Source organism: Muntiacus reevesi, chromosome 22 (genome assembly GCF_963930625.1).
Source record: "Muntiacus reevesi chromosome 22, mMunRee1.1, whole genome shotgun sequence".
NCBI classification, from domain to species: domain Eukaryota; kingdom Metazoa; phylum Chordata; class Mammalia; order Artiodactyla; family Cervidae; genus Muntiacus; species Muntiacus reevesi.
The window spans coordinates 2,238,376-2,252,948 of NC_089270.1; the positions used below are offsets into that span (position 1 = coordinate 2,238,376).

Consider the following 14,573-nt stretch of genomic DNA (forward strand, 5'->3'; position numbering starts at 1 on the left):
GGCTCCCAGGGGTCCCATCCTGGCTTTGGGGCTGGACCAGGGTCCACGCAGCTCCGATGGCATTGGGGTCGCGGGGAGGACGCTGCTGCGACAGGCCTGGGGCCGCGTCCTCACCGACACCCTGCTCTGCCGCAGACCTGAGCCCTGGGGGCCCCGCCCTGGAGGAAAGGGTGGCGCAGGAGGCCCTGGAAGCCCTGCAGCTGGAGAAGCGGCTCAGCCTCCTCTCTCACTCCGGCCGGCCGGGCAGCGGAGGTAGGGCCGTGACCTGGCTCGGGGCGGGGCGGGGCGGTCCGGTCCGGTGGCCCTGGGGCTGGCCCCGCCCCTTTAAGCCGCCCCCGCCCCGAGCTCCTGTCCACTCCTCTGTCCCCCTCACACAAGGGGCCACACTCACCCAGCTCCAGCCTGGATGCCGCCCGGGCGTGGTGAGGACAGGCTGCACCGTCTGTGCCCAGAGCGGGGGCCCGGGAGGGTCAGCTTCTGGTGCAGAGGCCCCCCCCCACCCGCCCCGCTGCTGTGGTTCATGGGGTGATGGAAGGAAGGGGCTGAGATCCTCAAGGGGCCCTGCAGCTCTGGAGAAGGGGGCCAGCCCCCGGGCTGGGGGGCGGCACCGGGGTCTCTGGGCCCAGAGCAGGGGAGCCCTGCGGGCCCTCTGTCCTCTGGGGTGGCCGACAGCCCCACGGGTGCACGCTGGGGACGGCGGCCCCACATGCGGGGGTCTCAGGTGTGCCCGGGGCTGCCACATCCTTGGGGAAGGCGCTCATGTCTGGTTCCCAGGGCGAAGGTGGGGAGGGCGTTGACGTGGGGAGGGGGCCGTCTTGGGGGGCGGGCCCTGGGGGCGGGGTCTGGGGAGGGGATGTGTGAGCCGTCCCAGCGTGATGAGCGCCAGCCCTCCGCAGTGGCAGTGCCGGGGCCTCAGGGGCCGGGCGTCAGCCCCCCACCCAGGTTCCCCCGACCCCGCCCACCTGAGTGGCCGAGCCCCTCCGCAGCCTCAGCCCCGGGTTCTTCCACCCAGGGGACGACCGCAGCGTGTCCAGCTCGTCGTCAGAGGCCAGCCACTCGGACGTCAGCGCCAGCAGCCGGCTCACGCCGTGGCCGGAGCCGTCCTCGTCCTCGGCCAGCACGTCGCAGGAGGGCCCCGGGCTGGCGGCCGCCCAGGCCCCTGGGGACGCCGCGTCGGGCGCTGCCAGGCCCGCCGCACAGCCGCTGCGGCCGCGGCAGCTGCGGGAGCTCGGCCGCCAGAGCTCTTCGGACAGCGGCATCGCCACCGGCAGCCACTCCTCCTGCTCCGGCAGCTGCTCGTCGTGCGCGGGCAGCAGCCTGGACGTGTGGCGGGCCGGCGACGAGCTCGGCTCCCTGCTCAGCCTGCCGGCGGCCGGGGCCCCAGAGCCCGGCCTGTGCGCCTGCCCACCCGGGGCGGCCGAGTACCAGGTGCCCGCCGCCCCGCGGCCGCACTACGACACGCCCCGGAGCCTGCGCCAGGCGCCCCGGGACCAGCCCCCCGCCGCGCCGGGCAGCCCCGACGGGGGCGCCGCCCGGGACTCAGGGTGTCCCCCTGGCTGGCCTGGCGAGAGACGGCGGGGACCGGCGCCAGAGGCGGCAGCGGCGGGGGCCGGCGAGCCCTGGGAAGCGGGCGTCCCCCACGCCGGGCCCCCTCCCGCGCTCTTTTCCGCGTGTCCCGTCTGCGGAGGACTGAAGGTAAAGCCCCCTCCCTGAGGGCGGCCGTGGCCTGGGGGTGGGGGGGCGGTGCTTAGCTCCGTGGGGAGGGCCCGGGGTCAGAGTGGGGCCCAGCCTGCAGGGAGGGCTGCGTCCTGGGCAGCTTCGGGGCGGCAGAACCCGAGGACCTCCCAGCGCTCCTCCACGCGCGTCCCAGGGGCCTCCACCTGCCTGGCCCCCGCATCTCCTTGCCGAGGTTGCCCCCACAGGTGGCCCATCCTTTGAACAGGACGCCGAGGCTCAGGGGGCCTGGTGGCTGGCGGGGGTCTGCTCTTGGGACCCGAGCACCTCTGTGGCTCACTCACAGCGGCCTCTTGTGGGCGGGGAAGGGCAGGGTTTGGGGTCACGCGTCGGGAGCCCCAGGACCGTCCCTCCTCCCACTCCTGGCTGAGCCCAGGGCCTGCGGTCAGGACCAGAAGGTGCAGGGAGGGGACGTCCGTTCCCGTTCCGGGGCCCCGGCACCGCGTGCGCCCTCGGGGGCAGCCTGCTCACCCGCATGGACTTTGGCTGCGTGGCCTGCTGTGTCCCTTGGCGCCGCAGTTGGTTCCAGACGCCCCCGTGGGAGGCGAGGCCCGTGGCTGCCCACCTGGGCTCCGGCCGGCGGGCATCCCGCGCTCAGCTCACCCGTAAATGTTCCGCTTTGTACCTTCACTGTCAGCTGAAGACCGTTTGTCGCTCTTTTCACATTTTTAAAACCTGACACCGTTTGTAAGACCTTCTTAGACTGGAAATAAAACTGTTTTTTCTTACTGTCTTGTCCTATTCCGTGTGGCTGGCTCTCTCCACCTCCTGCCCCGGCCCTGCCGCTTGGGGCCTTTCGCTGTCTCTGAAATCCGGGGGTCCGGCCTCCTTTGGCCCGTGGGTTGCAGCCGCACAAGGCCTTGCCTGTCTGGTCGGCCGTAAGCCTGAACACGCCGGAAGCATGAACCAGGAAAGAGGCCTCGGACAGCCCCCGGGGCCCATGCATGCATGTGTGGTGTGTGTCTGCGCGTGATGTGTGCATGTGAGAGCGTGCGTCTGCATGCGTGTGCATTGCATATGAGGTGTGTACGCAAGTGTGGCATGCGGCGTGCACGCGTGTGTACACATGTGCATGCACTCGCATGTGCCGTGCGCGTGTTGCCTGTCTGGTGTGATGTGTGCTTGTGTGCCAGGTGTGTGCGTGTGCGCCCGTGTGTGTGACACCGTGTCTGCACGCGTTCACTGGAGACCACAGCGCAGTCTTCAGTGGTCCGCTTGGGCTCAGGCAGGTGGCTCCCAGTGTCCAGGGAGGGTGGACCCCCCGCCATCTTCGGGGTCAGCGAGGGTCCTGGCTCTGAGCCTGAAGCGCCCCCGTCCCGTCTCTCCCGTGTGGGCGGCAGAGCTGCCGGGACCCCCCCATCATGGGCTCCCTGCACATCCCGGGGCGTCTCACCCTTGTTCACTGCCTGGTGGGGACCCGGGTCCCAGGTTCCCCAGGGGTGCTGAAAGTAGGCTCTGACTTGGCCCCTGCAGGACTGCAGTGGGAAAGGCAGGCTGGGGGGTCTCTCCCGTCGGGAGTCCCCTGCCCCATACATGGGACGGCAGTGCTGCCGGCCTGGGAGCTGGGGACTAGCTAGACACCGCATCTAGTGGAAGCTTGTCCACGGGAGTCGTCTCCCTGCAGATGGCCCGCTGGCCTTGCTGCCAAAGAGCGAGGGGCTGGGAGCGGCTGGAGCTGCAGGCGGGGGTCTTCCAGGCTCTGTCCCGCGGGGCCACCCCTCCAGCAGAGCCGGCGGAGGCCCTGGCGGCCCAGGGAACTACCCCCACGTGAAGCCGGGCGGGCTGGAAGCGAGGCCTCCCTTCTGCCGGCCCCCCGCCCCGCGAGGGTGTCCTGGCTGTGAGCGCCGGGCTCCTTGTCAGAGGCTGATGGCTGGGACTTCGGGGAAGGGCCGTCTGGGGGCTGAGGCGGGCAGGGTGGACTGTGGGCAACGCTCGGTGGGGGGGACCCGGGCCCGGGTAGAGTGGGCGGCCCAGGCCTTCCAGTGGGGGCCCTGGGCCGGGGGAGGCAGGGCCCTTCGTGGCGGTGGCCCCTGACCACGAGGCCCTTTGGGGAGGCTCTGGAGGAGGCCTGGCCCCCACGGTGGCTGCCTCTCAGGTTCCCCTGAGCCTAGCGTGGCCCAGGGGACCAGTGGGGGTGGGGGCGTCTCGCCTGGTGGGGCTGGGTGGGCCCCAGGACAGCGCCCGCCCGCCCCCACAAGGCTTCCAATTCACTTACTCTCATCTCTGAGCTGTCAGGGCGGGTGACAAAGACAGCCCTCCCCCTTCCCAGAGGGAAGCGTGAGGCCGTAGGATGGGCCTGGGTCCCTGGGCCTCATGTGTGCTCCTGGCTGGGAACGCCTGCTCCCCACCCCTGCCCCCGGGGCCACTGGAGAGCCCCCCTCACCCCACGGGCCATGTGTGCCCGCCTGCCCCCACCTGGTCCCGGCCCCCAGGGAGGGCGGACGGGAGGGACTGTGTTCGCTGCCCCCCCAGCCCCTGGGTGCATCGTTGGGGCTGCAGGCCATGCCTGCAGGATTGGCCCCGGAAGCGGGGGCCACTGTGGGTGGGGCTCCCAGTAACGGGGGGCCCCCGAGGGCAGCCGGCTCTCATCCCAGGTCTCAGGGCTCACACATACCCTCCCCAAGTCCTGGAGCCTGCCCGGTGGCCTCTTCACAGGTGATGGGTCGGGGCTCCCAAAAGGAGCCGGCCTGGGGCCGGGGCTGGGGTCCTGTTTCCTGAGTGTGGGCAGCACCCTTGCCCCCCTGAAGAGCGGGTTGGCCTCTGAACCCCCTGTTCCAGTCCATGGCCCCCCGGGAGGCCCCACTGCCAGGCTGCCCCCTCAGCCACGCCGGGGTGCTGGGTCCAGCCCTGGGGAGGCCCATCTCCTCCCAGGTGTGTGAAGCAGAGGCCCAGGCAGTGATGACCGTGCCCGTGGTGGGGCGTCCCCCCCGCCTGCTCCGCCCCCAGCTCTTGAGTTCTCCAAACCGTCTTGCTCCTCCAGGCCCATATGAACCTCCAATCAGAGGCCCCAGAGTGGCTGCCCTGCAGCCTGGGGGCCTTGACTCATCTCATGCAGCCCCCAGGAGGGGCTCACCCGGGGTGCCCTGCTTAGAGCAAGTGAACAGTGCCCTTGAACACCTCACAACGAACCCGCTGTGAACGTGTGACACATGGCGAGGCTGCGGGCCACGTCTGGGGCCCCGAGGTGCCACCACTTCGCCCCACGTGGGCTGTGTGGGTGTCAGGGCGGGCAGGACCCTCAGAGGGGGCAAACCCAATGAGCCTGACCTCTGCCTAGGGTGGAGCTGGGTGGACGACTGACGCGTGTTCTCCTTGGTCTAGGCAGCTGCTGCCGTGCGCCCCGGGCTCCTGGTGACGCACGCAGGTAGGCCTCTCCTGGGCACCAGCGCCCACCAACCCGGGGCAGGGACGTGGGGTCACGGTGGCTGTGGTCACGGCCCAGCCAGAGTGTCTGCCAGATGAGACGCCGGGGGACAGCGGGAGGAGGGGGACGGTGGGAGAGGGGGACGGTGGCTGGGTGGGCCCTGGCTGGAGTCGGGGGGTGCCAGGCAGCGGGTTGGGGACAAGGTGGCCGAGTGTGTCCAGCCTGCCGCCGGGGCTGCGTGGACAGGGCGGGCGGGTCCAGGACCGGCCTGGAGCCCAAGCCTTTACGAGGAAGCCTGTCCCCCAGGGGACAGAGAATGGAGGTGATGATTGCCCAGCGGACTGTGGTGGGAGGGGGCCCAGGCAGGGAGCGAGGGGAGATCCAGGGTCTCCTCGGGGACGCCCCCGTACGGGGGGACAGCTGGGCAGACCTGGCTCTGGGCTGGGAAGGCCTGGGCGGGTGGAAGGGGCCGCGGGTGGGGGCGGTTGGCCTGGCCCGGCTGGGGAGGGTCCACTCTGTGCTTGCTCTTCTTGCTGCATAGAGGCCCCTCCAGCCTGGGGGGCGGTCCTTACAATCCTAGGTCTTTCCCTCTTCTCTTCAGGGGGGCGTGCCCCGTTTGGGGTTGGCCCCTGAGGGCCAAGCAGGGTCCTTCTCTCGGATTTCAGGAGCTGGGCCTCCTTCCCAGACTCCCCTCACACCCCTGTCTCAGCCCCCAAGGACTCTCCTCGCTCCAACCAGGCCTTTCCCCGCCCCCCCGGCCCCCAACTTCATCCCTTGGCACATGCCCCCTTCTCCAGGCAGCCCGCCCAGATTTCCCCTGGGTCCCTTGGTCTAAGAGCCTCCCCAAGGCGCCTCTGCCTGTTATCTCGGGTTACACGGGAGAGGGTCTGCGTCTACCCGTCTGTGGGCCAGTGCTCACACAGGCCTGCCCAGAGTGGGGTCCTGCCTTGCTGTTTGGGTGTGTTGGATGGGAGCTTGGAGCCAGCATGGGCTCAGCGAGGCCAGGCTCTTCCTTGCCGCCCTGGGCTGGGGGAGTGCAGAGGGCCCTGCCCAGCACCATCCGCCAAGCCTCTTGCACTGCCCACTGGGCCTCGGGGAGGAGCTCTCCTTCTCGGGGGTGATGGGGCGATGGGCTCTGTGCTACAGACACAGTGGATTTACAGAGAGCCCTGAGCTCTGAGCCCTGCCTCAGGGCTGAGATGTCTGGGGCTTGGACTCACTCCCATCCTCTGCCTGATGAGGGCGTTCAGCCAGCTGCCCCGCAGAGAGGGGCCACCCCCTGACCTGGCCATGACCCCGGTGGACCCCACAGACAGCCAGGGCCCTGAGCCCCGCTGGGGGCCGGCCGGGTGCAGTTTCTTGGATGGGGGGAGAGGAGTGCCCGGGGGCCATCCTGGAGAAGGTGTCACTGTGAAAGGAAGTGTGGGTGGGCCTGTGCTCAGGGGGGGACTCACTAGTCCACAGGGGGTGCCTGACACAGGCGGGGGGTCCCTGACACAGGCGGGGGGTCCCAGGAGGACAGCGGAGGGGGAGCTGGGGGCTGTCAGCAGGGCAGGGCACTGGGGAGCCCAGGAGGAAGTGGTGGGGAGAGACGCTGGAAGGCTGGGCGGCCAGGGGCTGAAGACAGAAGTGTGGTTGCTTGGGCCCAGCGGGGCCACCGGGGCGCCCCTGGGCAGCCGGCTGTGTGTGTGGGGGGCGGGGGAGGGAGACGTGGGGGGGGGAGGGGGCGTGGGGGGGGTGGGGGGAGAGGAGGGAGGGGAGGGAGGCGGACGTGGCGGGGAGGGAGGCGGGCGTGCCGGGGGTGGGCAAAGGTGATGGGAAGATGGGGGCATCGGGGAGGCCCTGGAAAGGTGGAGGTAAGACGCCAGAGGGATGGCCCGCAGTGGGGAGCTCTTTTCTGGACCGTCTAGGGGGTCACCGCATGGGGACTGACGCCGCTGTCCCCGCAGGAGCGCCGGGCCCCGGGAGGCCGCAAGGTGAGGCGCCCACCTACGTGAATGTGCCCGCCAGCCCCTGCCCTGCCAAGCGGCTGCACTACCTGGGCCTGCAGCTGCCGGAGGCGGGCGCGGGCGTGCGAGGTGGGTGCGCGGGCGGGGCTTCCTCCTCAGGGGTCCGGGGGGTCGCGGGGTCTGGGGGTCCGGGGTTCAGGAGGCCCGGGGGTTCGGGGGTTCCGCGGGTCCGGGGTTCGGGAGGCTAGGGGGCCGGGGGTTCCGGGGTTCGGGAGGCCCGGGGGTCTGGGGGTTCCGGGGGTCCGGGGTCCGGGGGTTCCGGGGGTCCGGGGTTCAGGAGGCCCGGGGGTCCGGGGTTCAGGAGGCCCGGGGGTCCGGGGGTTCCGGGGGTCCGGGGTCCGGGGATTCCGGGGGTCCGGGGTTCAGGAGGCCCGGGGGTCCGGGGTTCAGGAGGCCCGGGGGTCCGGGGGTTCCGGGGGTCCGGGGTTCAGGAGGCCCGGGGGTCCGGGGGTTCCGGGGGTCCGGGGTTTGGGAGGCTGGGGGGCCGGGGGTTCCGGGGGTCTGGGGTTCAGGAGGCCCGGGGGTTCGGGGGTTCCGGGGGTCCGGGGTTCGGGAGGTTGGGGGGCCGGGGGTTCTGGGGTTCGGGAGGCCCGGGGATCTGGGGGTTCCGGGGGTCCGGGGTCCGGGGGTTCCGGGGGTCCGGGGTTCAGGAGGCCCGGGGGTCCGGGGGTTCCGGGGGTCCGGGGTTCGGGAGGCTGGGGGGCCGGGGGTCCAGGAGCTCCGGGGTGCGGGGGCTCGCCCGGCCGCGCTCACCCCGCGGTAATTGCAGGGGCCGGCGCCTCCCGCTACGCGCTGATTGACGTCGCGGCCACCGAGGCGGCGCAGAGGGCCGGGGCCCAGCACGCGCAGGCCCGGGAGGAGCGGCTGCCCGCGCCCGAGCAGAGGCCGAAGGCGGCCCCGCGGTGAGGCGGCTGGACCACGGCGACGCGCCTGGACGGCGGAGGGAGCGGCCCCGCGCCATCGCGGCGGTCGGGCTCGGAGCCGAGGGTGGGCGCGCTTCCCCGGGCCCGGGCGGGGGCGGCGGGTGGACGGCCGGCTCTGGTGGCCCCTCTGACGCCTGCTCTGGCCCCCAGGCCAGCGGGAGGTGCCGCCTGTACAGGTGTCCGCGGCGCTCCGGTGGACCCGACGCAGCGTCTGGCCAGCAGCTTCCGGCCCTGGGATGTGAGCTGCCCGCAACCTTCCCTGGAGGCGGCGGCCCAGTGACGAGGACCCTCGTCTCCAGCCGGGACAGGGGTGGGGGGGTGTCCATCTGCAGGGCCCCGCCATCCCCCCCGGGTCACCACTGCCTTGCGCCCAGAGGGCGTGGCCCTTGAGCCCTTCAGCGGACTGCCGGCCTCCTGGGACCCATTCAGTTAGTCCTGTGAACGGTTTAGATCTTTAAAATCGCTTATGTTCCTTGTCAACACGGCCAGTTATTTCCTGAGTGCTGGGGCTCCTGCCGTGTGCCTCTGGGTGCACCGGTTGGACCCCTGGCCGGCGGGCGGGGGTTTCCCGAGGCCTTGGGGGTCGACAGGCGTGTCCGTGACTCAGTGGGCAGGAGGGCTGGTCCTGGCTCCCCTGGCCGGTGGGGGTGGCCTGGGTGCTGGGCAGTTCCTGGAGTTGGTGGTGGGCTTTCTGTCCTCCTTGCTGGGCTGGACCCGCCCACCCTGGTCTCAGAGATGTGATGGGGCTCTTCTGCCTGGTGGGAGCTCCAACCCCCCACCCCCCCCACCCCACACACACAGACCCACGTGCACTGCCTCCTGCGGTGATCCCACCCAGGACCCAGCAAGCCTCGGTTAGTCTGACCGTGGGAACCCTGTGGGACACCCCACACGTCCTCCGCCTCTCGGGGGAGGGTCCCTCGGGTTGATGTGGCCAGGGTTGATGTAGCTCCCCTCCCCCGCCAAGCCTGAGCCAGCAGATGCCCCCAGTGAGATGCAAAGGCCCCAGGGCCACTCCACACGCAGGTCCGAGTCTCACAGACCATGGACAGGACTCCAAGGGGAGCAAGCTTCTGTCTTTGCACGTGCGGGCAGAGTGTGGCCAAGTGCACCCCAGTCCGGGGCTCCTGCTGTGTTGGGGCCCCTCAGCTGGGGGTTTGGGGTCTGGGCAGGCCACATGCTCTAGCGCGCGGACAGGCAGCCTGGGTCCCAGGCGTTACCCGTGACCTCGGGTGACTGGCGTCTGGGTCCTCCTGTTGTAGGAATAAGAGGAGCCTGCCGTGCCTTCACGAGGCCGACCCAGGATGTGGGGGCACCCAGGAAGGGCCCCTGCGGCCCCTTGGTCCTCTGCCCCGTGGGTGGCCGGGGGTCTCCTGGGCAGCGCCTGCCTGGAGGCACGTGGCCGTGGGAAGCTGAGCAGTTCCCCACGGAGGTCTTCCAGGCCTGGCCAGAGGCACCTCGGAGGGGCAGTCGAGGAGCCAGGAGTCAAAATACCAGGGGCAGGGGTTTGTCCTGACACGTGACGGCTGCCCTCTGGCCAGGGAGGCTCTGGGGCGCGGGGGCTAAGCCACACGGAGCCAGGTGGGGACCAGACAAACGCCTGCCGTTTCTGCAGAGCCGTGAAGGGTGGCTGGTGGTGGCCGAGTCCGTTGGGGTCACCTCGGCAAAACTGTCGCAGCCGCCAGGGGTGAGGCACGCAGATCACTTTGTGGTTGTGGAAGGTCTCGGGGAGCCTGGACCTGAATCAAGCCTGAGAAGGGCTCCTCGCCTTTGCTGAGAGGAGCGCCCCGGCCTGGCGGTCACTGCCCGCCCCACTCCTGTCCTGTCATGCCCCTGGCCCTCAGGGGGACCACACAGGGCGCTGGACACAGACCCGGCGGAGGGGTGCCCTGGAGCCGGGGGGCCTCCCGTCCCGGGTAGGGTTTAGCATCCCGACTCTGGAATATCAGTCTCAGACCAGAAGCTTTTTTTTTTTAATTGAGGTATAATTGACAGATTATATTAGTTTTAGGTGTGCAGCATCACGATTCTGTATCTGTGTACATTGTGAGATGACCACCGCAGTAAGTCTAGTTAACATCCGTCACCTTACAGAGGTACCAGGTTTCTTTTTCTCATGGTGAGAACTCTGAAGACGGACTCTCCACCAGCTGTCACAAACACGGCATCGCTAACCAGAGTCCCGCGTTGTACACTGCACCCCGTGACCTGGTTTGTGACTGGGAGTTGGTGCCTTTTGGCTCCCTTCGTGGCGTCCACTCCTGGACCTCCATCTCTGGCAACCACATTCATCTGTTCTACCAGTTCAATTTTTTTTAAGATTGGACATATATGAGATCATACATTTGGCTCTCTGTCCTAATGCCCTCCTAGGTAAGCCAAGTTGTCACAAATGGCAGGGTTTCATTGTTTTAATGGCCGAGTAATATTCCACTTAGGAATAAGCTCCCCTGGCGGCTCAGCTGGGAAAGAATTCGCCTGCAATGCGGGAGACCTGGGTTCCATCCCTTGGGTGGGAAGATCCCCTGGAGAAGGGAACAGCTCCCCACTCCAGTATTCTGGTCTGGAGAATTCCATGGGCTGTATAGTCCATGGAGTTGCAAAGAGTCAGACATGACTGAGCGACTTTCACTTTCAGTATTCCGCTGTGTGTATATACCACATCTCTATCCACTCAGCTGTCCACGGGCACTTAGGTTGCTTCTATATCTTGGCTGCTCCAAATAACGCTGCCGTGAACTCAAGGAGTGCAGATATCTTTCTGAGTTAATGTTTTCATTTTCTTCAGATAAATACCCATAAGAAGAGCTGCTGGATTGTATGGTAGTTCCGTTTTTGTTTTTATTTTTATTTTCGAGGCATCTCCACAGTTTTCTATGGAGGCTGCACCCATTTACAGCAGTGCATAAGGGTCCTCTTTCCACATCCTTGCTGACCTTCGGCATCTGTTGTCTTTTGTATAATTTTAACTTTTTGGCTGTGCTGGGTCTTCACCGCTGCAGGGACTTCTCTTGGAGGGGCTACTCTCTATTTGTGGTTCTGCTCTCTATTTCTGGGCTTCTCATTGCAGTGACTTCTCTTGTTGCTTAGCATGTCTCCCGGGAGCACAGGTTTCCATAGCCGCGGCTGGAGGCTCAGGAGTTGTGGCTGTCGGGCTTAGTTGGTCCGCGGCACGTGGGATCTTCCCAGACCAGGGATGGAACCCCCGTCTCCTGCATTGGGAGGCGGATTCCTTATGGCGGAGCCACCAGGGAAAGCCTGTCTGTCATCTTTTTAGTAACAGTGCTTGTGACATGTGCCAGGTGATGTCTCGCCGTGGGCTTGATTTGCGTTTCCCTAATGGTTAGTGATGCTGAGCATCTTTGTTGTGGTTTTTTCACTGCTGAGTAATGAGTTCATAAATTTTGGATATTAACCCCTTCTCAGACATGTGGTTCGCCGATCTCTTCTCCCATTCCACAGGCTGTCTTTTCACTTAGTCAGTGGTTCCCTTGCTGTGAAGAATTTTGGTTTGGTGTAGTCCCACTTATTTACTGTAGCTTTTGGTGTCAGGTCCGAAAAATTATCGCCAAGACCGATGTCAGGGAGCTTACCGCCTAGGTTTTCTTTTAGGAGTTTTATGGTTTCAAGTCTTACATTCTTTAATCCATTTTGAGTTAATTTTTGTACATGGTGTAAGATGTATGCTGAGTTGCTTCATTGTGTCCAACTGTGACCCCACGGCCTGTAGCCCACCAGGCTCCTCGGTCCATGGGACTCTCCAGGCAAGGATACTGCAGTGGGTTGCCAGGCCCTCCTCCAGGGAACCTTCCCGACTCAGGGATCAAACCCGCGTCTCTTACGTCTCCTGCGTTGGCAGACGGGTTCTTCACCACTGGGCCCCCTGGTGTAAGATAGTGGCCCAGTTTTCCCAACACCATTTATCAAACAGACTACCCTTTCCCCATTGTATATTCTTGACTCCTCTGCTATAAATTAACCGACCCCATGAGTGTGGGTTTGTTCTGACCTCTGTTCTGTCCCACTGATCTGTGTGTGTTTGATACCAGCACCACTGTCCTTGTTCAGCTGCTACGTCATGTCCGACTGTTTGTGACCCCGTGGACTGCAGCACGCCAGGCTTCCCTGTCCTTCACTATCTCCTGACTTTGCTGAAACTCATGTCCATTGAGTCAGTGATGCCATCCAACCATCTCATCCTCTGTTGTCCCCTTCTCCTCCTGCCTTCAATCTTTCCCAGCATAAGGGTCTTTTCCAATGAGTCAGTTCTTTGCACGAGGTGGCCAATGTATTGGAGTTTCAGCTCCAGCACCAGTCCTTCCAATGAACACCCAGGCCTGATCTCCTTTAGGATGGACTGGTTGGATCTCCTTGCAGTCCAAGGGACTCTCAAGAGTCTCCTCCAACACCACAGTTCAAAAGCATCATTTCTTCAATGCTCAGCCTTCTTTATGGTCTGACTCTTACACGACAAATGGAAAAACCATAGCTTTGACTAGACGGACTTTTGTCAGCAAAGTGATGTCTCTGCTTTAACATGCTGTCTAGGTTGCTCATAACTTTTCTTCCAAGGAGCAAGCGTCTTTTAATTTCATGATTGTGGTCACCATCTGCATTGATTTTGGAGCCCAAGAAAATAAAGCCTGTCACTGTTTCCATTGTTTCCCCATCTATTTGCCATGAAGTGATGGGACTGGGTCATGATCTTAGTTTTCTGAATGTTGAGTTTTAAGCCAGCTTTTTCACTCTCCTCTTTCACTTTCATCAAGAGGCTCTTTAGTTCTTCTTCACCTGCCATAAGGGTGGTGTCATCTGCATGTCTGAGGTTATTGATATTTCTCCGAGCAATCTTGATTCCAGCTTGTGCTTCATCCAGCCTGGCACTTCACATGATGTATTTTGCACATAAGTTAAATAAGCAGGGTGACAATACACGGTCTTGTCATACTCCTTTCCCAATTTGGAACCAGTCCACTGTTCCACGTCTGGTTCTATGTGTCCATTGACAGGGACCTGGTTAAGGTCCTGAGAAAAGCCCAAGGCAGGGAGTAAGGAGCTGGGAGGTCACGCGGCTCGTCTCTGGGGAGGGGGTCCGCGAGGTGGGGGTAGGGAGGAGGGAAGTGTCACCGAGACGTAGGCGCGTCTCACGTTGGAGGGGACGAGGGTGCTCCCTGGGGCCTCTACTGTAAAGGCACTAACTCCCACCGTGAGGACCCCACCTCGTGACCTGATCACCTCCCCGAGGCCCCGCCTCTGGGTACCATCTCCTTGGAGTTAGGTTCCAACTTGGAGGTTTTGGGGACACCCTAAGTGGCTCGCTTTAGGGAAGAGGAGTGCTGGGGGGCCCTGCATTCGTGAGCTGGCGCGGGTCCCCAGCACTCGTGGGGAAGCCTGCTGAGCCGCGGGCATGTTCTTCGCCCGCATGAACACCGTCAGCCCCAAATGACCGTCGACAAGCCACAGCTGCACAGGGCAGCCGCTGCCCCGACCAGGACCCTCGCCTCAGCCACGTCCTCAGGGCAACGAGCGCCCATCGCTCCTCCGGCACGCCTGAGCCCAGGAGTAGCCCCCAGGCTGTTGGCTCCTCTGACGGTAAACTGAGTCCCCGTTAGGGGCATGTCCTGGGCAGACCTTGCACTGTCCCCCACTGTGAACCCACGAGGGCCAGGATGTTCCTCAGAGGGGGACTCAGTCCCCGAGTGTGTGGCTGGGGGCTCTGAGCCCCCCGCCCCCGAGCACCCTGGACGCCCGGGGTCCACCCTGGAAGCCCGGGGTCCACCCTGGACGCCCGGGGTCCACCCTGGAAGCCCGGGGTCCACCCTGGATGCCCGGGGTCCACCCTGGATGCCCGGGGTCCACCCTGGACGCCCGGGGTCCACCCTGGAAGCCCGGGGTCCACCCCCATCCTCAGACGGCTGTGTCAGTGCAGCGGCCCCAGCCCTGCCCGCGGCCTGGTCATGGCTGGGAGGGACAGGGCAGCAGGCGCAGTCGGGGGCAGACGTGAAGTGAGGGCCTGGGTGGGTCTCCTAGGCTGGACAGGCGCCAGGCCCAGTGACTTGGGGGGAACTCCTGCCATGGGGCCCCCTCCCTGCTCTTTATGGCGCCCTGACGGTCCAGGCCGGCTGCCCTGGCGTTCCTTCTGAGACCAGCTAACAGGGCATCTGCCCCTGGCATGCCAGTGATGACAGCGAGTCAGACGTGGCTGAGAGTAGGACATGGCACCCAGCGGGACTGTCTGGGGTCTGCATGTCACGGATCCGGCCCTGCCAAAGGGCCTCAGCCAAGGGGCCAGGGAACAGTCTGGAATGCTTGGAGAGCCCTGCAGGCTGCCGGGCTCCCCCACAACCCCGACCCGCAGGGGCAAGACCTCACGTCAGAAGCCAGGGTGCTGCCTGCTCAGTCCCGGGAGTTCAGCGCCAAGCCAGGGAGGCCCAGCCAAGCCCACCAGCCCTCCCGTATCTCCCACCAGAGACTGGGGGTAGGGACGGGGCAGGAGAGGGGCCTGGACTCCCCAGGCCCAGCAGACACAGTGAGGCGGGGCCC

General features: G+C 65.6%; 1 protein-coding gene across 5 annotated transcripts in view; it reads left to right on the forward strand.

The window, feature by feature from the left end:
• DOK7 (docking protein 7) overlaps positions 1 to 8,510 on the forward strand; it is a 34,201-nt gene extending 25,691 nt beyond the window's left edge. For 4 of the 5 annotated variants that reach the window (XM_065914568.1, XM_065914565.1, XM_065914566.1 and 1 more), the window contains 6 exons: positions 136 to 252; positions 1,013 to 1,695; positions 5,056 to 5,098; positions 7,048 to 7,176; positions 7,877 to 8,094; positions 8,181 to 8,510. In XM_065914568.1, the coding sequence (XP_065770640.1) occupies positions 136 to 252; positions 1,013 to 1,695; positions 5,056 to 5,098; positions 7,048 to 7,176; positions 7,877 to 8,013 (1,109 nt within the window). In that variant the 3' untranslated portion in view covers positions 8,014 to 8,094; positions 8,181 to 8,510. Of the gene's footprint in view, positions 1 to 135; positions 253 to 1,012; positions 1,696 to 5,055; positions 5,099 to 7,047; positions 7,177 to 7,876; positions 8,095 to 8,180 lie in introns of those variants that run through there. The other variant, XM_065914569.1, reaches the window with a different exon arrangement.
• Positions 8,511 to 14,573: the final 6,063 nt, after the last annotated feature.